This window comes from Chiloscyllium plagiosum, unplaced genomic scaffold (assembly GCF_037043375.1).
Source record: "Chiloscyllium plagiosum isolate Xiang-an unplaced genomic scaffold, Cpla_swu_hap1 HiC_scaffold_27, whole genome shotgun sequence".
NCBI lineage: Eukaryota > Metazoa > Chordata > Chondrichthyes > Orectolobiformes > Hemiscylliidae > Chiloscyllium > Chiloscyllium plagiosum.
In genome coordinates, this window is record NW_028270165.1 from 79388384 (window position 1) to 79411299 (window position 22916).

Here is a 22916-nt window from a genome sequence, read left to right on the forward strand (position 1 = left end):
TCATCGGGTGGTTGTGTCTTATGATCCTGCTCCACAAACACCCCATGAAGGAGCAGTGCTCCGAAAGCTTGTGCTTCCAGATAAACCAGTTGGACGATAACGTGTCGTTGAGAGATTTTTAACTTTATGTACCAGAACCCCTCCACGCCGCCCCGCCCCCCATGAATCTGTTCTAGAACACGATGCAGGTCTCTACCATTAACTGTACAAGTCCTGGCCTTCCTTGTTTTAGCAAAATGCAACCCCTTGCCTTTGTCTGTCACTGGCTCAGACACACACACAGCCTAACACTCACACCATATCACAGGCTTATAATCCATCTCTCACACACACTTCATTAGCATAGATGCACAAACTCGCATGCGCACACACACACACTCTCATGCACACACAGTCACACATAAGTCTATGGGGTGAATTTGCATTTGCAGAATTATATTTGCAGATATATTCAATTTTGATCATAAAGCACACAAACTGCATGTAATATTTTATAAATTCCTACTTTGGTTAATAGAACCAATCTGATTCAAGATTGGGATACAGACTCGAACCTCACACCTTTTATGCAGTATCTGAGCTGAGACGTCACCTATTTTTATAAAACCTTAAACCATCTCGAGAAGGTGAATTAAAAGTAGTTCTGGGGTTTACATATTAATGAACTGAAACCTGCAACCCATGGTAAAAGGTGAAAGACTAATCCGCAATCTAGATTTGTTCAATATCTTATCAGTTGCATGACACCGTCAGCTTTTGCTATAAATTCTGTGTCTTATGATTCTGCTCCACAGCTACCTGATGAAGGAGCAGCGCTCCAAAAGCCAGTGCTTCCAAATAAACCAGAAGGAAGATAACCTGGTGTTGTGTGATTTTTAACTTTATCCACCCCACCAGTCCAACACCGGCACCTCCACATCATTTCCAGTCGACACAGCCTACACCTCCCAGTGCTGCCAGGAAACTGTACAATGACAATGGGATGATGTAGTACCTGCACTCCTGAAAAATTCATAATTTCTAACAATACTGGCTACTCATTCACTGCTGCAACCAATACACAACATAGTACAGGAGACTGTCAGAAATGAGCACAACAGGTCAGGCAGCATCTGAGGAGCAGGAAAATCAACATTGCCCGAAAAATGTAGATTTTCCTGCTCCTTGGATGCTGCCTGACCTGCTGTGCATTGCCAGCACCACTCTAATCTTGACTCTGATCTCCAGCATCAGCAGTTCACACTTTCACCTGTAAGAAATGAGCAGGTTTAAAACAAAAACCTGTTGCAGTTCAAAGCTCTCAATGAGAGTCTGAACTTGGCGTGAAGTTCAGGTAATCTTTATTGTGACCCAACTTTGTTACAGCTTCAAAATCTCCCAACAGAAAGGCATAGAAAAAGTAGCAATGCTTTAAAAACAACTCACAGTCAAAGTGCACACACTCCCTCCAACCCCTCACTTTCTTCATTATCGGTCACCACCAAGTTGCCCTTTGTAATTGGATCCTTGGTACACCCTTAACCTGGAGAAATTATTGCCTCACTCAGCATTTTCAACCCGTATCCTGTATCCAAGTAAGTTGGATGGACAGTGCAGAGTCAATCATACTGCTGTGGGTCTGGAGTCACGTGTAGACCAGATCAGGTAAAGGATGCAGCTGGGACAACTGAGTGAATCCTCTCCCTAAAAAAGAACTGCGTGAATCAGGTGGGAGTTTTCTTCCACCCCCACCCCACCGACAATAGTTTCACCGTTAGATTCTGAACTCCAGATTTCTGACTAAATTCCAATTCCACCATCTGCTGCGGTGGGAATCGAACCCGGGAGTCCCCGGAATCAGGTTGATAGTCCAGTCGATAATGGCACTTGGCCGTCATTCCTTCAATCCCCCTGCGATGGCACATGAACTCGCTGGTGGCTCCGCAGGTAGGAGGAGCGGGTGAAGGCCTTCCCGCACTCGGGGCAGCTGAAGGGCCTCTCCCCCGTGTGGACCTGCTGGTGCCTCAGCAGGGTGGAGGAATTACTGAAGGCCTTCCCGCACTCGTGGCATGGGAACGGCCTCTCTCCTGTGTGGACCCGCCGGTGGGTCAGCAGGTTAGTGGAATGCCTGAAGGCCTTCCCACACTCGGGGCAGCTGAAGGGCCTCTCCCCGGTGTGGACCCGCCAGTGGGTCAGCAAGTGAGAAGAATACCTGAAGGCCTTCCCACACTCTGTGCAAGGGAACAGCCTCTTCCCAGTGTGGATCTGCTGGTGGCTTAGCAGGTTAGAAGAATTGGTGAAGGCCTTCCCGCACTCAGGGCAGCTGAAGGGCCTTTCCCCCGTGTGGACCTGCTGGTGCCTCAGCAGGGTGGAGGAATTACTGAAGGCCTTACCACACTCGGGGCAGCTGAAGGGTCTCTCCCCTGTGTGGACCCACTGGTGGCTCCGCAAGTGGGAGGAATTGCTGAAGCCCTTCCCACATTCAGGGCATCTGAAGGGCCTCTCCCCCATGTGGACCCGCCGGTGGGTCAGCAGGTGGGAGGAATTGCTGAAGGCCTTCCCGCACTCGAGGCAGCTGAAGGGCCTCTCCCCCGTGTGGACCCGCCGGTGGGTCTGGAGGTTGGAGGCACGGGTAAAGGCCTTCCCACACTCTGTGCAGCTGAAGGGCCTCTCCCCTGTGTGGACTCGCTGGTGGGTCTGGAGGTTGGAGGCACGGGTAAAGGCCTTACCACACTCAGGGCAGCTGAAGGGCCTCTCCCCCGTGTGGACCCGCCGGTGGGTCTGGAGGTTGGAGGCACGGGTAAAGGCCTTCCCACACTCAGGGCAGCTGAAGGGCCTCTCCCCCGTGTGGACTCGCTGGTGGGTCTGGAGGTTGGAGGCCTGGGAAAAGGCCTTCCCACACTTGTGGCAGCTGAAGGGCCTCTCCCCCATGTGGACCCGCTGGTGGGTGTGGAGGTTGGTGGAATCGCTGAAGCCCTTCCCACAGACAGGGCAGGGGAATCGCCTCTCCCCAGTGTGGCTGTGCTGATGAGTCTCCAGGGCAGACGGGAAACGGAAGCCTTTTTTGCAGTCGCCACACTTCCACGGTTTCTCCACGGGGCGGGATTCTTCTGGTTTCTCCATGGCCGGAGCTTCAGCCACACACAAACGTGTGCAGAGCCTATTCCCCACTGTGAATCCCTCTTTCCAGGCCATATAACTGCTTCAGGCTCCACACTCAGTGCACTGCAATGGTAGGGTCTCTCATCTAGTCCCACTGATGCTGAAAACGTACTCAAACAGGAACCAAAACGCTTTGCTACTTCTCACAGAATCATAGTTGAAAACCGTTGCGGTCCCGATGGATTGAGTGACTGTCAAAGTGAGGACTGCAGACACTGGAGAGTCAGAAAGTGTGGCGCTGGAAAAGCACAGCAGGTCAGGCATCATCTGAGGAGCAGGAGAGTCAACATTTTGGGCATAAGGCCTTCATCTGTTGATTTTGAAACTTCCATCTTCAGATCTTCAAATGCTCTGTAAAAAGAGATTACAAAAGCCATCACTGTCAATGCAGGGTAGAAATTCTGAACAAGGAATTCTACTTTCTGTGGAATATTCTTTTCTTTTGTTATTCCACAAATTGAAAGCACCATTCCACTCTCTCTCCCCCTCTGTTCGCACTCCACTCTAACTAATTCCCTGAAGGTGCTGATTCAGAATCTTAAAGGGGCAGAAAAGCAAAAACGTCAAGACTGACATCTCTCTGCATTTTGGATAACTCCACAACACTGGGATACAGTTGACAGTGAGCAGGTCTGATTCTGGGAAGCAAACATAAGTGTGTCAATTCATGGGGTAACCTGCAATGCAGCTATTTGTGGAATAAAATGGTTAACGTCCCCAGGAAGGTGGGAGCAAATTGAGACATCAAGGCATTAACACCGATACACTTCAGTGAAACTCTTCTGCTCCCAGTCAGGGCAAAACACCTTTGAAAGCTGCTCTGAAAGTCCAGTCTTCACAACCAAAACTTCTGCTTTCACCAAAGATAATTAGAGTCATACAGCACGGAAACATACCCTTTGGTCCAACTTGTCCGAGCTGACCAGATATCCTACATTAATCTAGCCACATTTGCCATCACTTAGCCCCTATATGGGCCGGGTGCTGGCAGCTGGGACTAAATTGGGTTGGCTATCTGTTCGGCAAGAATGAGTTGGACCAAAGGATCTGTTTCCGTGCTGTACATCTCTATGACTCCAGTCGCATTTGCCATCACTTGGCCCCGACCCACTGAACCCTTCGTATTCATACACCCATCCACGTGCCTTTTAACTGCTGGAATTGTACCAAACCCACCACCTCGTCTGGCAGCTCATTCCATAACTGCACCACCCTCTCCATCAAAAAAGTTTCCCCTAAGATCTCTTTTACATCTCCCCACCCCGGCCTTACCGGAAACCTATTACCCTCTCGTTCTGGACTCCCCCCTCCGAAGGAAAAGACCTTGAGTATTGACCCTATCCATGCCCCTCAGGATTCTATAAAACGTCTGTAATGTCACCCTTCAGACTTTGGGGAAAACAGCCCCACCCCATCCTTCCATCTCTCCTCACCCAGGTAATTAAGACACATACCTGAGTTTGCAGAATCTGCTCCCTCCCTGGATTCACTCCAGCTGCTACAAGTGAACAGATTTCCACCCCTCCCCTCTCTCGCCTTCCCAGGATGAACAGTTCCTCCAGAGGGAGGGAGTTTCACTCTGAAACTGACAGGGCCACTTCCGCGCATTGTGACGCCATCAATGGGTCGGGGGTGGGGGAGGGTATGGGAGACGGGGCAAGAGAAAGGGGCGGGACGAGATGCGGGGCTCGGCCGGACGCGGGACCCCGCACTCCGCCTGTGCTGCCCTGCACAGTTTACAGAAATTCCTTCCCTTCAGAGAATCCCCAGTGTAGAAGCAGGCCACTCGGCCCAACGAGTCCACACCGACCCTCCAAAGGGTAACTCACCCTCAACCATTCCCCTAGCCTTTTTGCTCAATACTGTTAGAAATGGGGTAAAGTGTTGTTTTTGCAGATGTAGAAAAAGCATACAGAAAAGGGGTACAGCAAGAGAACTATTGACCCTGCAGGTATTTAGGGACTTTTCAGTGTATAATTGTGGTTAATTAAATGCTAACATTGGTGTGTAATTACTATAACAAAAAATTCTTTTTGTAAAATTATGCTTTCAGCAAAAAGCTGAGATAACCGAAATGCTTGAACTACACAAAACGATACAAGTTAATGAAATGTCCGAGGATGGAACGTACCAGCAGAATTGATACAAAATGTTAAACCAGATCTTGACAAAATAAATGTATGTGTCAGCATTTACAGAAAGGAAGGTTGCCAACCTGGGGAAGGGTGGAAGTAATAAGGGTGGAGTGCAGCTGGGCAGTGGTCTGGTACAGTAAGAGAGATTGGGTAATTAGGAGTCTGGAGAGATGCCCTCACTCAGCTCAAAGGGTATAACTGTACACTAACCTGAGTTCTAATTTGCTCATTTGCTTCTGCATTTGATGCCCTTTCGTGCAAGATCGTAGAATAAATTATCTTGTTTCCAATTTTGGTGGTCTCGTCTAAATTTTATTACACTTGTTTCTAAAATATTTGGGGGCGTGTTCCGGGATCCCAAGCTCCGGTCGCTCGGCATTCTTGGAGAAACAGAGAAGGTGCACCTCGCTGATTTCGGCGATCTCTAGTTTCCCCTTGTTGCCGATGCAGCTCTGGGCGAGCGTGATCCGGACTGGGAGACCCTGGAGACAGGACGGGCAGACGCGACGCAGCGGGGTCGGTCGGGTAACTCTTGTGCACAAGACCCAGGTAAGAAAAAGGTCTTAAATAAGTATTATCCGGGTGACTGGGGTAGGCAGCGGGTTTTGTTTTGTTGTCAGTCTTTGCCACGAGCGAGGCGCACTAAGACACGGCGGGTTGGTCGGGTAACTCTTATGGACTTAAGACCCACATTCGCGGGCGGCCAGGATTTGCAGCATTACTTGCTGTTTCGCCGCGCTGTGAAGGGCACTAAGACGTGGTGGTTCAGTCAGGTTACTCTTGTGTACATAAGACCCGGGTAAAGGTAAATTTCGGGCAACCTCGATTGACAACGTATTTTGCTGTCTGGTATTGCCACGGGACAGGGTGCACATTCGACCAAGTAACATTTGTGCACAGACCAAGGTATGAAAATTGACCTTTAAGTATTACTTTGGTGGTCGGTTCCGTATGAGAAGTACGGGGGAAATTGGCAACTTAAAAAAATAGAGAATAAAGGTCTTTAATTGGCTAGATTAATCTAACAAATAAGGTGTTTAACTGACTCGATCACCCAGCCTTAGACCGGTTATTAAGAAGGGAAACCCCCACGCGGAGATTAGGACCCTGTAGTGGGTGTGGAAGAAGGTAACACCGAACTTCAGAGAGGTTAATTGAAATTATATAAAGAAAACGGCCGAGTATTAAAATGGGAAATAAGAATAGCAATTTAGATGTAGAAGGGGACATGAGAGGGACGTTCGAGGACCACATCCCAACAGACAGTCCTTTAGGAAAAATGTTAAGAGATTGGAAGTACAATCCTCGGACGCGAGGAAAGGATAAAAAACAAATGATAAAATGTCAATGAAAAACAGCCTTATAGTCAGGAGGAATCAGATCATGCTTCGTTTCAGAAGGGCTAGTAGCTGAAGGGCTATTGAGGGTGCACTTCGTAACTAACTTATGGCAGATGCCCAGAAAAATATTCAAAAGCAAGAGGAGTCGTTGCGGGAAACTCAAAGTGTCTGTGAGACATGGTGTCTGTGTGTGTGTGTGTGTGTGAGAGAGAGAGAGAGAGAGAGAGAAAAGAGCTGTACAGCTAGTAGAAAGTTTAACCCTTTGTGATTCAGTGTGAATGCACATTTGTTTGTTGGTGATTGAATGTTCCCTGGAGCTTGAGATCCGGGACTGTTTTGATTCTGATTTCTATTATGGAAATTTTAACATGATTTCTTTTAAGGTTAAGGATTTTTCAAGATTATGAAATAAAATGTTCTTTTTACAGGTCATGACTGCCTTACTATCAGTTTCTAACTAACCTCTTTTATCCTTACATAAAAGCGATTTATGGAGGACAGTTGAAGTTTTAACTTGAATAGACAAATCCTTTTAAGGCAGCTCTGGTTATTTCACGATCTATAGCATTGTAATTGAGCAATGACTGGTCAGGACTACTTGGGAGGACTAGTTTTGGATTTGAATCAGGGGATTGGAACCGGGTGATTGTGGTGGATTTCAGAGTTGGGAACTGTGTGCATTTTGCATTTTGAATATTAAACACTGAGTAAATGAATTTATAATATATAAATACATATTTACAAGTAAGATTCCAAAATGTATATTAGGAACAGGCTTTAAAGAAAAGCAAGCATCAATTGATAAATTGTATTTGAGATTACAGGGAGCAAGAAAAATTGCAATATTTCTTTAAAAGAATCAAGGTTTAAACAAAACATTGGGTGATGAGGAATGGCCAGGAGGTGGCCCTAAAGCTGTTCAGTTGGTTAAATCGGCTCCGCAATTGATCTGGCAACGTAACATGAGAAGCAGAAACAGAAGGCAAAAATAATGATAACCACGGTTAATGAGGTAATAAAGAAAAGGACAAAACTAAAAGGAGAAGGAAACCGGAATGGTGGCTGGCAGCATGTTGAAAATAAAGTGAGGAGAAAGGATCGGGGAGGAGATGTTAAGGGGTCTGGTAGACAGGAACAAGGATCAAAGTGGAAATCCCCACAGGCGGGATGTTATTACTGTGGAAAGACAGGTCACTTTAAGAGAGAGTGTCCAGATCTGAAAAAGGAAGTAAAGACAGTGCCGTTTATGAACCTTGATGAAAAATAGGGGTGTCAGGAGTTCCTGCCCCCGGGGACCCACCAGGAACTCTTGATAAATTTAAAGGTGGGACCTTACAAAGAGGACGTAGTTTTCCTAGTCAATACGGGGACAGCAAGGTCATCCTTAAATTTTAAGCCCAAGGGAGTGGGAACAAAAACAAAAGTTAATTGGATTATGGTGACAGTTTTGTGATGAGAGGCACGAAGAATCAGTTTTGCGTTCATGACGAGATATTGCCACCAAATTGGGGATTTAATTAACTGCAAAAGGTGCTATTGAATCTGTTGAGGTTCTTATAAATGAATGTGCTTGAGCAAAAATATATAATTAATAATTAATATTTATAATAATTCAATTGTGTTAGCCTGAATCAATATTAATTGGCAGGATTCCTTCATGCATTCTCAGTGACCTGTCATATTGATTCATGGTTAATTTAAAACATGACTGCATTAATTCATTGTTAATTAAAGAATGGAAAGCTACATTACTGGCCAGTGTGTGTGCAGGCAGTGGTAGCAGTAGCCTTATTGGTAGAGGAGAGTCGGAAATTTACTTTTAGGGGAGCCTTAGTATTCAGCACCCCACATCAGGTACGGTCAGGAGAAGAAAGGGGCATGATTAGAAGAGCTACTCTGAGGGAATGGAAAAGAGACATCCAGTGGGTGAGGGAGTGATACCAGCCAAAAACAAATTCCCCAATGTGGACCCACATTGGAAGGATATCGATGAACATGATAGAGGAAAAATGAGGGACTTACGAGAAATGGTCATTTTGGGTATTAAAGAAGCAGCACCTAAATCTCAGAAGTTTTTTAAAGCTTTTGAAGTAAGACAGGAAAAGGAGGATGCCCTGTCAGCCTTTTTACAGAGATTAAAAGAAGCCACAAGAAAATATTTGGGAATGAATCCCGATGATCCGGTAGCACAGGGACTTTTAAAGGTCCAATTTGTGACTAAATCATGGCCCGGACATACAAAAGAAATTACAGAAATTAGAAGGCTGGAGTGAAAAACAGATAGAAGATCTGTTATATGAAGCATAGAAAGTGTATGTAAAAAGGGAAGAGGAGAAACAAAAACAAAAAGCTAAAATAATGGTTGCAGCAGTTGAAGAAATTACGATAGACAATGTCCAAGGTTAGGACGACAAAGAGAAGCAGTATCATTGATGATTTTTGATGAAGATTAGGGGAGTCAGGGGTTCCCTCCTCCTGTGACCCACCGGGAACCCTTGATAAATTTAAAAGTGGGACCTGAAGGAGAGGAAACAGTGTTTTTAGTGGATATGGGAGCAGCACGATCATCCCTAAGCTTTAGACCTAGCGGTGTTAAATTAACTAACAAAGGTCTCAAGGTTCCTGGAATAAAAGGCAAAGAATTCTTAAATCAGAATGCGGGACAATGGCTCACAGACTCTAGGATCTTGAAATATGAGACAATCTTAATAGAACAGGATGACCTTGTGTTAGTCACAGACAGTTGCTTGAATCCAGCTGCATTTCTGTGGCGGAGAGAGGGGGGTAGCCCCTGTCAATCCAGAATATGACTGCCTTGATATTACTGAATATCAGACTAAAGTGCGAACGAACTTAAGAGACGTACCGTTGCATGCGAGGGCTCGGTTGTTTATCGACGGGTCCTCCCAGATGATTGAGGGTAAAAAGCACAATGAATATACTGTAGTAGACGGGATAGAGGGAAGCATTATCGAGGCTGAAAGACTGCCTAACGGCTGGTCAGAGTTCAATGATAAGTTTTTAACGAACTATATTGTGGCGCTCGGCCCTTCTTTGCCTATTCTTAGGAATAAAGGCCTGTTGGTACAGACACCGCCACTCGAGTTTGCAGTACATCGAATATAACCGGGTGATTGGGTCCTGATCAATACCAAACTGCACCCGTGCTGGGAGGGACCATTCCTAACCCTCCTGACTAGTGAAACAGCTATTCGGACTGCTGAGAAAGGGTGGAGTCATCACACTCGCGTTAAAGGTCCTGTGAATGCCCCAAAGGCGGAGTGGCACACTCATCCTACAGACAACCCTCTGAAAGTTAAGAAAGAAAGAATGAACGGGAGACAAAAGACTCTTTTAACGTTTGCTGATGGTAGGCAGAGTTCAGAGATGGGTAGATACTGGTATAGTATTGTAATGTTAGTAGTACTAACTATTCAAGGAAGTGGGAAAAAATCACTTCACTACGCTGTGCCAGAATTATGCTCAACAAGAGGGACTTGCTGACTGTTGGGTCTGTGCAGAGGTCCCACACCATGGCGAATCTGGGATCCCCACCTCGGTAATACCGCTCACTAAAAAAGTGTACGATGTACAATAATTTGATGTGGGTTCAAATAATACAAAGTGGAGGTTTGAAAGAAGCAAATATAGCTTTGCGAGATGGTTCCCAAGGCCAGCTCCAAAACATCAGGGCGCTATTGATAGTCTTAGAATTTCCCCACCAAAAGGAGCAGTGAATACCACCTGTTTCTGTAATCAGAATGATCCTGCACCTTTCCAACTGGGAAAATCACCTTGTGTCCACACCAGTCAAGCCACTGCCACGACCACTCCCCAAATATTAAACGGAACATATTGGGTATGCGGTTGAAGGCCTATCCATTTATTCCCGGGGAAAAATATGTTTGTGTGATCAAATGTGTCATGTTATGAAGTTGACGAAACACTTCCCCAAAACCAGAAAGGTTGGAGTGGCTGCTGTTCCCTCGCTTATATAGTCCCTCACCTCCGAATAGAAAAGCATGAGCCCAACCTGAGAAAGGAGGGGGGGATAAGACGCAAGACCAGAGAGGTCTCAGAAGGAGACCGTCTACTGTGGACACTACTCCCAGTATGGCACTACAAGGGCAGGGGTGGAAATACAGAAATAGCGGCTGCCCTTGAAAATTTAATTAATGATACCACCGGCGCGATGGGAGAAACTCAAACCCAAATATCGGCCATAACCACTGAAATGATTGCCACAAGACTGACAGCTTTACAGAATCGAATGGCTTTAGACTATCTTTTGGCAAAAAAAGGGGGAACCTGTGCTCTGATTGGTAAAGAATGCTGCACCTTCATCCCAGACATCTCTTCCATAGTGGAAGATAAGGTGGAAATAGTAAAGAAAAAGATAAGCAATATAAGAGAAATTGAAGATGAACTCCGAAAAGATGAAGGATGGGGATGGGGTAACTGGAGATTGACCGGGTGGGAAAACGGTTAGTGAATTTAGGCATTTATGAGCTACTAATAATTGTAGGTTTACTGATAGGGTTTAATGTGTTAAAATGGATAATGACTAAGCTGGTATTGTCTTTGGGAGGACAACAACCAATAATGGTACAAACTTAGAAGGTCAGAAATGACTAGATTGTGAACCTCGACACCATAGGGTGAAAAGAGGGCAGAACATAACATTAACAAATGGTTAAGAAAAGAAATGGGGGAATTGTTAGAAATGGGTAAAGTATGTTTTTGCAGATATAGAAAAAGCATACAGAAAAGGGGTACAGCAAGAGAGCTATTAACCCTGCAGGTATTTAGGGACTTTTCAGTGTATAATTGTGGTTAATTAAATGCTAACTTTGGTGTGTAATTACTATAACAAAAAGTTCTTTTTGTAAAGTTATGCTTTCAGCAAAAAGCTGTGATAACCGAAATGTTTTGAGCTATACAAAACGATACAAGTTAATGAAATGTCCGAGGATGGAATGTATCAGCAGAATTGACACAAAATGTTAAACCAGATCTTGACAAAATAAATGTATGTGTCGGCATTTACAGAAAGGAAGGTTGCCAACCTGGGGAAGGGGGAAGTAATAAGGGTGGAGTGCAGCTGGGCAGTGGTCTGGTACAGTAAGAGAGATTGGGTAATTAGGAGTCTGGAGAGATGCCCTCACTCAGCTCAAAGGGTATAACTGTACATTAACCTAAGTTCTAATTTGCTCATTTGCTTCTGCATTTGATGCCCTTTCTTGCAAGATCGTAGAATAAATTATCTTGTTTCCAATTTTGGTGGTCTCATCTAAATTTTATTAAACTTGTTTCTAACAATATTAACGCTCCTGACTAATGCACCTAACCTGCACATCCCTGGGCACTGTGGGTAATTTAGAACTGCCAATCCATCCTAACCTGCACATCCCTACACACTATGGATAATTTTGTATTGCAAACCCCCCCTAAAATGGATAAAGTTAAAAATCACAACACCAGGTTGGAGACCAACAGGTTTGTTTGGAAGCACTAGCATTTGGAGCGCAGCTCCTTCATTAGGTGGTTGTCGAGAATAAGGTCATAAGACATAGAATTTATGGAAAAACATGACAGTGTCCATGTCATTGAAATGACATGTTGAACAAACCTGGATTGTTCAGTCTTTCATCTTTTCGATTGGGTTGCAGGCATCATTAACATGCAAATCCCAGAACTACCTGTAAGGCACCTTCTCAAAAGAACTTAAAGTTTTATAACAAAAAATGACATTTTAGCCCAGCTCTGCAAGTGAAGTGTAGTGCAGTGCGGTCATGAGAGAGAGAAAATGTCTATTTCCATCCTGTATGTCTCTACCTATTTGAGAACAGATGCCTTACTTCTGTTGGTGTAAGTATTGTTGTAAATCATAGCTGGGTACTAATAGTTAGATATAAGGGGGAAGAGAATTCCTCAAATAGGGCAGTATAAGAATCCTGGGAGAGCCCTATTTCTGGTTTACTTGCTAATGAACAAACATTAAACACAAGCACCTATTTATTTCAAATTTGGTTTCATTTTTCTTGTGTGATTCCCTGCTGTGACTACACTGTGCCTGGATGGTTGATAGGCTGGGAGATTGTGGGTTGGGGTTTGATTGACTGAATGTTTTATTGTTCCAGAAGGTGTAGAAGGGAACAGGGAGATCAACAGAGGACAGAGAAATCAGGACCTGAAATCTGAGCTGACACCAGACTACCCTGTGATCAGCGCTTTGATTAGCAGTGCCAACCCTCCACCTTTACCTAACTTCCCATTTGAGGACACCCTCAATATTCAGGATCCAATCCTTGTCATTCTGAAGCCATGCCTCTGTAGGAGTGTCAGATTGCAATTATTCACTTCAATGTATGTAGTCAATTCATTCACTTTTGTTACAATGCAGCACACATTCAGACACACCATTTTTAGTTTCAATTTTGTGATCTTTAGAATCTGGTTTTGATTGCTGGTACATTTACTCTTCTTGTTCCTTTCAATTGTTCTCTGATGTTCATTTTCCACATCACTACATTACTCACCGGCCTTGATTTGGATTGGCCATAATGTCCAGGGATGTGCAGGTTAGGTGGGTTAGCCATGGGAAATGCAGGGTTATAGTTTCGGAGTAATAGAAGCAGGAATAGGCCATTTGGCCCATCCAGCCGCTCCGCCATTCATTAAGATCATGGCTGATCTATCCATTCTCTCAGCTCCTCCTCCCTGCAACTACCCTTAATTCCCCTACCATTGCAAAAACCACCTCCAACTGTGTCTTGAATATACTTAATGAAGCTGCCTCCACTGGTTCTTTGGGCAGAGAATTCCAAAGATTCACTACTCTCCAGGAAAAGCAGTTCCTCCTCATCTCTGTCCTAAATTTTCTCCTCCTAATCTGGAGGCCTGGTTTCATTCACCAGCAGAAATTACTCAATAGGTAGAGCTTCATCCCCACAGTGCAATGAATTCCCACTTTCCACCAAAATCCTGGATGCAACTCATTCAGTTGCTGTCTCACAAATGCAAGATTTCATTGTAACTTCTTCTGTTCCCATTAAGAGTAAAACATCTTTGAAAGCTGCTCTGAAACTCCAGCCTTCACAATCACACTTCTGCTTTCACCAAAGATTAGAGTCATACAGCACGGAAACAGCCCATTTGGTCCAACTTGTCCAGCCAAACAGATATCCTAAATCAACCTAATCCAATTTGCCTGCATGTGGCTCAAATCCCTCAAAACCCTTCCTTTTCATGTACCCATCCAAATGCCTTTTAAAATTCTCCCTCACCTCAAACATATACTTTCTAGTTTTGGACCTTTCTACTTTGGCAAAAGTAACTTGGGTATTCACCCTATCCATGCCCCTTACGAACATCGATAAGGTCGCCCTTCAGCCTCCAGTGCTCTAGGGAAAATATCCCCAGCCATTTGAGTCTCTCCCTGTAGCTCGAACCCTCCAACTCTGACAGGAGCCTTAAAAATCTTTTCCGACCCCTTTCAAAGTTTCACAACATCTTTTCTATAACAGGGAGACCAGAAATGAATGCAGTCTTCCAAATGTGGACTTACACAGCTGCAACATGACCTCCCAATTCCTGTACTCTCTGCTCTGACCAATAAAGGAAAGCATACCAAATGCCTCCTTCACTATCCTGTCTACCGGTGACTCCACTTTCAAGGAACTATGAACCTGCACTCCAAGGTCTCTTTGTTCTGCAACACTCCCCTTAACGGTGTCAGTCCTGCCTGGATTGCTTGACCAAAATGCAAACTACACACCTCTTAAACTAAACTGCCACTTCTTAGCCCATCAGCTCACCTGATCGATTCTCATTCATAGTGAACTCTGTTTCCTCTCTTATTCCTTTGAAGTTGAAAATCTCCACCCCACACACCCTCTCTCCATTCTCAGTTTGCTGAACCTAATCCCTGCTGGACCTCATCCTGAACGGTCTGCTTCATGCTGATTAACAGGCCCACACTCAGGGTGGAGGGGGTGGGGACCTAATTGAAACAAGGAATACTGAACAGCCTGGACAGAGTGGAATTTGGAAAGGTGTTTCCATTGGTTGGAGGGATTAGAACCAGTGGGCACAGCCTTAGAGTAAAGGGAAGACCTTTCAGCATGGAGATAAGGAGAAACTTCTTCAGCCAGAGAGCGGTGAATCTATGGAATTCACTGCCACAGAAGGCTGTGCAGGCCAGGTTACCGAGGATATTCAAGATTGAGATGGAGACGTTCTTGAGTCTCAAGGTGATGGAAGGTTACGGAGATGAAGTGGGAGAATGTGGCTGAGGAACCTATCAGCCATGATTGAATGGCAGAGCAAACCTTGAATGGTCCAATTTCTGCTCCGATGCCTTATGTTCTCTTGCTGTCCTGGACACACATACAGTGCATTGGAAGCAGGAGTAGGCTGTTTGGTCTTTCAAGCCTGCACCAACATTCAACAGATTATCGGCAGATTCACAACCATCGAGATGAATAGGTTGGGACTTGTTCACTGGACCACAGGAGGTTTAGAGGTGACCTAACAGAGGTTTATAAAATCACGAGGGGCAGAGATGAGGTGACCGCTGGTATCCTTTCCCTAAGGTGGGGGTTTCAAGATTAGGCAGCAAACTTGAAGGTGCGAGGAGAAAGGATTTTAAAAAGGCAGGGGGGGCACTTTTCTTTTTACACAGAGTGGTTTGTATGTGGAATGAATGTGGATGCAGGTTGAGTAACAACATTTAAAAGACATTTGGATAAGTATATGAATAGGAAAGGTTCGGAGGAATATGCGCCAATCACAGGTAGGTGGAATTAGTTTAGTTTATGAATATAGTCCGCCTTAGACTAGTTTGACTAAAGGGTCTGGTTCTGTTGGTGTCTGACTCTGTAACTGTTCTATATTGGTGTTAAATCATTTACTTGCCTTCCCCCAGAAACATCCATTTCTTTGGTGTTCAAAAATCAGATGAACTCAGCCTTGAATAATGTTCAATGACCCCCTAACACAGGAAGACATCCCCACTTCTGAACTCAATTCCTCTTGTTAATATACCCCTTTGCCTTGCTGATTGCTTGCTGCACCCGTCCAGGCAAAAGTGAGGACTGTAGATGCTGGAAATCAGAGTCGAGATTAGAGTGATGCTGAAAAAGCACAGCCGGTCAGGCAGCATCTGAGGAACAGGAAAAAATCGACATTTCAGGGAAAAGCTCTTCACCTGCACCTGTCTGACAACTGGCAGTGACTGGTGTAGAAGGATGCTGAGGCCCCTTTGCACATCCACACATCATTCCTGATTAAGTGCTCGGAATGAAATGTCCACTTTCCTGATCCTCGGATGCTGCCTGACCTACTACCTTTTTCCAGCCCCACACCTTGACTCTAATCTCCAGCATCTGCAGTTCTCACTTGCTCCACATCCCAATATATCACCATTTAAACAATTCATCTCCTTTCTGCTTTTTTTTCCACAGCAATGGCTATAACTTCACATTGAGATACTGCATTTATCACGTGTTTGTAAATTGTGGTCTTCTCTACATCGGGAAGACCGAGTGTAACTTGGGGAACAGTTTCGCTAGCATCACAGCTGGGTCCACAGAGGCTGACCAGACCTCCCAGTCACCACTCATTTTAAGTCCCCTTCCCACTCTCTTTCTGACAAGAACATCTTAGGCTTCCTCGATTGCCACAACGAACCAAACCATAAATTGGGGAAACAACACCCCATCTTCTGCCCAGGCAGCCTACAGCCTGTAGGACTCAACATCAAGTTCTCCAATTTCAAATAACCTCCCTTTCCATCCCCCGACTCCCTTCTCAGCCCCGTGCCCCTCATTTCCACTTTTTCCTTTCACTAACCTGATTTCTTCCACCCATTGACTCATCAGGCCGTACCCTCTCCCTGTTTTCACTTATCCCCACTTTAGCCCACTGCCCCAGCACCCATCCCCAGTCCTGAAGAAGAGTTACACCCGAAACATCAACTTCTCCACTTCCTGATGCTTCCTGGTTTGCTGTGTCCTTCCAGCTTCCTGCCTGTCTATTTTGCCAATTGAGACACAGACCTCGACCACGTTTCCAGAGTCTGTCCCCTCCCTGGGTTCACTCTCTTTCCTTTCAGTTGCTGCAAATCAACAATTGAATCCCAGAATGAAAACGAAACGGAAAAGGGGGCGAGAAAAGAGAGTGCCGTACTCACAGATCTTAGACAGAGGAAGGAATTTGCAGCCTGGGTGAAGCTCAATGTTGATTCAGAAAGAGAGGAGCAGGAGTAGCAGCTTCAGAAACTCATGGTCCACTTCCGCATTCAGACAATGGGGTGGCTCTGATTGGCAGGAGGACCAGTCTCCTTCCGGTCCTCCAGGGTTCCCTACTGGGCCATCAAAGGAAGGTCGCGAGCCTTTTTTTGCGGAACGAGATGAGCATGCCCAGAGTTTTGCTGATACCGGTGGGCATACGCACTGCGTTGCTGACACCGGATAACATGCGCAGTATGCTCACTGGGGATGCTGGTGTTCCTGTCAGATTTTAAGAGTCCAAATGCCAATGGGTAAATAAGGGGTAGAGGCACAATTTGTTTTTTCGCTGTGGTTCGACACTTCATTGCTTTTGCATTCTGTCTGGCTGCTCAACTTTTGTATGTCTTTTCACCACGTTGGGGGGCGAGTCAAGAACTGGAGGGCATGGGTTTAGGGTGAGCGGGGAAAGGTTTCTGAGGGGTAACCTTTTTGCACAGACGGTGGTGCGTGTCAGCCAAAGAAATTGGTGGAGGCTAGTACGTATGATAATATTTAAAATGCATCTGCATGGGGATATGAATAGGACAGATTCGGAGGGATAAGGGGCCAAATACTGGCAAATGGGTGACTAGATTAATTCAGGATATCTGGTCGGCATAGACCGAAGGGCATGTTTCTGTGCTCTGTGACGCTATTTCTAGATAGTTGGAACAACTTCATTAGGCCATTCACCCCTTACAGTCAAGATCAGAGTGGTGCTGGAAATGTACAGCAGGTCAGGCAGCATCCAAGGGAGCAGGAAAATCGACGTTTCAGACAAAAGCCTTAAATGCTGCCTGACCTGCTGTGCTTTTCCAGCACCACTCTAATCTCCAGCACCTGCAGTCCTCACTTTCGCCCATTCACACCTCCCAGCCTCTCCTGAGCTGTGGCCTGACTGTGCTTATTTCAGTGAAAGTTTCAGAAAGATTTCAGCAGCTCTTTGAAAAACTTGAATGTGCTTTCTGACTTTAACGATGTTTCTGAAGATATCATTTTAGGTATTCTCAATTTTGAGATCAGCATCCAAGGAACAGGAGAATTCCTGAAGAAGGGCTTATGCCCGAAACGTCGATTCTCCTGTTCCTTGAATGCTGCCTGACCTTCTGCGCTTTTCCAGCAACACATTTTCAGCTCTGATCTCCAGCATCTGCAATCCGCACTTTCTCCATTTCTCACCCTTCCCGACTCCCAGGAAGAGTCATCACTATCCATTTTCTCGGTGTGTGTGTGTCCTTTGAAGGGCTTGATACAGCAGTCAAACCTGGTTCGAGGCATGAGAAAGGACGGGTGTGGTGGGGGCTGGGGAGAAAAGAGACAGAATGGATGGGGGACAGAGAGGGAGAGAATGGAGGGGATAGAGAGAAACTGTGGGGGGGGTGGAAACCGAGAGAGAATAAGTGGGGTTGACAGAGAGATTGGGCGGGGGAGAGAGAGTGGGCGTGACGGAGAAGTGGGAGGTGGCACAGGGCACGGTGATACGAGGCACACAGATACACAAGATGACCACTGAGCAGGGTGATACTAGGCACACTGACACACAAGATGGCCGCTGGATCACAATATGGAGAGAAACAGCAGAGCTGATACAGACACTGCCTGGGGCCACCAGAATGCCAGCACATTGGACTCACAACCCAATTGATTAGTTTAAGGCGGGTGGGGGAGAGAATACACACGAGTAATGAACACTGCCCGCCGAAGTGTCTGGCTCCACCCAACACCCATTATAGAAGTGCTAACAGCTTGATACAGACTCAATACCAAATGCTAATAGCCAGGGCTGCAAGAATCCTCCTTCTCAGGAAGAGCAATTAGCGCCCATTACTACAACAATGGATTTCCATGCAGACATTGAAATGGACAATGTCTGCACTGAAACTGACAACGACTGTGCGGAAATTAACAAAGGCTGTGCCTGAACTGACAAAGACTGTACCGAAACTATCAACGATTCTATAATGATTACCATAAACAAATCATGTTACAAAGACAATAATCCCATCCCTGACCGATTGTATCACAAGATGTATAAAAGTTTATTGACGTGTTCTCCAGGTCGAGAGAAGTCTCGCAGCTGACACTGTGCTGTTGGTGTCTTTCTCTCCCCGGAGCCCCGGTATTTCCTTGTGCAATAAACTCTGTCATTGAAAATCAATTCTGAATCCGAGCCTGGTGTTTTTCCCCACAACAGGAGAGAGAGAATGGGCGGGGGTGGCAGATAGTGGGGGGAGGGAGAGAGAGAGAATGGATAGAGAGGAGATGGTGGAGGCCTGGAAGAATAGAAATGGGACAGAGGGTGTGGTGAGAGAATAGATGGGGCAGAGGGTGTGTAGAAGGACTGGTCAGAAGGCAGAGGGTGAGGAATGAAATGACAGGGTTGCAGAGGGTTGCGTGAGATAGAATGGACAGGCTGTTTGAAGTATAGAGGGAGAATGGACAAGAAGCTGGGGATGGAAAGAGAATGGACAAAGGGCGCTGTGGATGGCGGGGGAGAATAGACTGTGGGTGATGGGGGGAATGGACAGGGGAGCTGTGGCTGGCCAAGATCAAAAAAGTTGATGACAGTCAACATTTATCAGATTGTTTCTGGAACAGAAAAACTTGCACTGGCGTCTCCCAGAAGAGGGGTGTCTCGTATGTATTCCTTCAATTTGTTTTAAAATAATTGTTGTGTATCTTAATTGTTAAGGTATACCTGGCACATAGAGAGATGGCTGTGGTTGTTGGAGGTCAGTCATCTCAGTTCCAGGACCGTCTCTGCAGGAATTCATAGGGTAGTGTCTTAGGCTCAACCATCTTCATCAATGACCTTCTTCCATCATAAGGTCAGAGGTGGTGATATTCACCAATAATTGCACAATGTTCACAATTCCTCACAAACTGAAGCAGTTCAGTTTGAAATGCAACAAGATCTTAACAATATCCAATGGGCTGATGAGGAAAGTAACATTTATGCCACGCCAATGCCAAACAATGACTCATCCCCAAAAGAGATAATCTGACCACTGCCGTGTGATATTTAACAGTGTTACTGTCACTAAACACCCCGCTATCAACATCCTTGGGGTTTACCATTGACCAGAAACTCAAGTAGACTAACAACAGACACAATGGCAACAAGAGCAGGCAACAGGTCAGGAATATTGTGGCAAGAAACTCCACAAACCCTGCCCATCTTCTACAAGGCACAAGTCAACAGTATAACGGACTACTCTCCCACCAGCTTGGATGGGTGCGGCTTCAACAACATTCAAAAAGCTTGATACCATCCAGGACAAAGTCGCCTGCTTGATTGGCACCATCTCCACATACATCCACTCCCTCTGCCCGACTGTTCAGAAGCAGGAGTGCATATGATCTACAAGACACAACACGGAAATTCACCAAAGATCCTTAGAAAATACCTTCCAAACCAACAACCACTTCCATCCAGATGGATCAGGAAAAAGATACTTGGGAACACAACTTCTTGCAAATACCCCTCCAAGCCACTCACCATCTTGACTTGGAAATATATTGCTGTTCCTTCAGTGTTGCTGGGTCTAAATCCTGGAATACCGTCTGAAAGGACATTATGGGTCACTGTACAGTGTGTGGACCACAGCAGTTGAAGAAGGCAGGTCACCATTACCTTTTCAAGCGGAACTAAATGCTGGCCAGCCAGCAATGCTCATGTACCATGAATAACTTTTAATAAAAGGTTGGAATCTGCAAACTAAAAAAAAATCAACGTTCAGGTGGAACAGACGTCGGGCTTTGATTTGGTCCTTATTTGAGGATGGACAAAGAGCGATATACTGACACTGAATTGGAAATAGAGTTCCGAGTTAAACACCTGTAGTGTTTCACTCAGTGTATCAATTGAAAATCGATTAAAGATTGGCTCCTGGCGTGTACGTCATGAACACATGAAAAAGGACGGTTAAGAAGTCATGAGGGACTCTTGATTTCATCTCTTTCATGGCTGATGTACTACCCACAGGATATTGAGCAACTAAGTCAATTTGCCCAGCGACGTAGTGTCTGGACGATGTGGTTAGTAGCTGATAAGTGTGCAATAGGTCCTTGCAAAGAGAAGGATATTCCCATGGAAGGAAAGAATTTGTTTATCAGGTAGCAGTACAGCTGCAAGGGAATTAAGGATAGTTGGGACAATGCAGGGAGGAGGAGCTCAGACAATGGATAGATCAGCCATGATCTTAATGAATGGCGGAGCAGGCTGGAAGGGCCAAATGGCCTATTCCTGCTTCTATTACTATGAAACTATAACCCTGCATTTCCCATGGCTAACCCACCGAACCTGCACATCCCTGGGCACTGTGGCCAATTTAGCATGGCCAATCCAAATCATGGCCGGTGAGCAATGCAGTGATGTGGAAAATGAACATCAGAACAACAGAAAGGGACAAGGAGAGGAAATGTATCAGCAATCAAGACTGAATACTAATGTCACAAAAATTGAAATGATACATGGTGAGTGTGAATGTGTGCTGCATTGTAACAAAAGTGAATGAATTAACTGCACACATTGGAAGTGAATAATTATGGTCTGAGACTCCTTACAGAGACATGGCTTCAGGATGGCAAGGATTGGATCCTGAATATTGAGGGGGGAGTCAGATGGGAAGCGAGGTAAAGGCAGAGGGTTGGCACTGCTCACCAAAGCACTGAGCACAGGTAGTCTGGTGTCAGCTTGGGTTTCAGGTCCTGATTTCTCTATCCTCTGATCTCCCAGTTCCCACGGAATAAGATGTCGGTCTGTTCTCAGCTTTCTGGACTTCTGAAGCTTTCACCCCTCTTTTACAGCTTCCAGAACAAGAAAACATTCAGTCAATCGAAAGCAAACCCACAATCTCAGCCTGTCACCCATCCAGACACAGAGTGTAGTCAGCGCAGGGAATCAAACAAGAAAAATGAAACAAAATCAGAAATAAATAAATGCTTAATGTTTGTTCATTAGGAAGTAAACCAGAATAGGGGTCTCCCAGGATCCTGAGAGTGCCCTACGTGAGGAATCCTCTCTCCCTAGATGCAATTATTAGTATTGTTGGGGCAAAGTAACTCGTGTGTCAAAACGTTTAAAGCAAAGTAGTCAGGAGAGGAGATCTTGAGCAATTGACTAGCTTTATTCATTGCCATGGGGAATACCTCTTAGTTCAAAACAAAGTCTGACGTATTCCAATAAAATACAGAATGTTACAAGTTTTATGTAAAACACAAGCCCCTCTCTCCATTAATTATGCAACTGAGGGGCAGTTGTAAGGTTCACATACATTGTCCAGACCTACACTTCCTAATGCCTGCAAAACTGAATGTTTTCTTATACTGCATGTTCAGCTAGGCTCGAATTACTAATAAGGGACAGAGAGAACCAATCCATCATTCTATGAAGCAGCACAGTCTAATGGCCTGAGGAGCAGAGACAGCCTGCAGCTGCAAGGTCAGGCTATCAAAACAGAATTCCTCAGCCAGGGCTCAGACAGCATTCTGTTAACAGGCTACATTTTCCTCCAAACATTGCTTTGTGATAAAATGGCTTCCACACAGTTTTGTGTCAATTTTGATCAAATTCTCCCACAATCCCTCCTTTTTTATTAAAAAGAGGAGATTGGGGGTGTCAGCAAAAGGGGGATTATACCCAGAGCAGGGGGATTGTCAGGAGGTAGTGTTTGGAGAGCGAACTGTTAGTCCTCGGGTTCAGTAAGGACAGGGGCAGAAGGCTCCAGGGATTGGGAATCATCATCAGGAATTGCATCAGGAAGGGGAAACCTCGGCAACTGGGAGATCACTGGAGAGGAGGGCCACAACAGTGAACTGAGCCGAGCACAGGATTGTATGCGGGTGACTTTGATTTCCAATCGACCAGTCCCAAAGGCAGGGGGAAAGAAAGCTTCAAGTTGCTCAAATTACATAAGTGCTCGAGTACGAGTTCGGGATGGATGGGGATATGGGCACATAGCCAGCAGCTGGAGTGGTTGACCTTCTGTGCATAAAGAAAAGTATTAAACTGTAATTTCTGTTTACTA

At 45.4% G+C, this 22916-nt stretch overlaps 2 protein-coding genes across 3 annotated transcripts in view; both read right to left on the reverse strand.

Moving 5' to 3' along the window:
* The window catches only part of LOC148144635 (uncharacterized), a 333213-nt gene that overhangs the window by 42473 nt on the left and 267824 nt on the right, over positions 1-22916 (reverse strand). The gene's annotated exons all lie outside the window — the stretch shown is intronic.
* LOC122543546 (uncharacterized) lies at positions 1316-16916 on the reverse strand. Of its 2 annotated transcripts, none has more exons than XM_087975012.1 (2): positions 16809-16916; positions 1316-3492 (listed from the first exon to the last, which is right to left on the reverse strand). In XM_087975012.1, the coding sequence occupies exon 2, from the start codon at positions 3172-3174 to the stop codon at positions 1882-1884; it is 1293 nt and encodes a 430-aa protein (XP_087831138.1). In that variant the 5' UTR covers positions 3175-3492; positions 16809-16916; the 3' UTR covers positions 1316-1881. The 2 variants fall into 2 exon arrangements, with proteins under 2 accessions (XP_087831138.1, XP_087831139.1); XM_087975013.1 differs by lacking the exon at positions 16809-16916 and adding an exon at positions 9483-9888.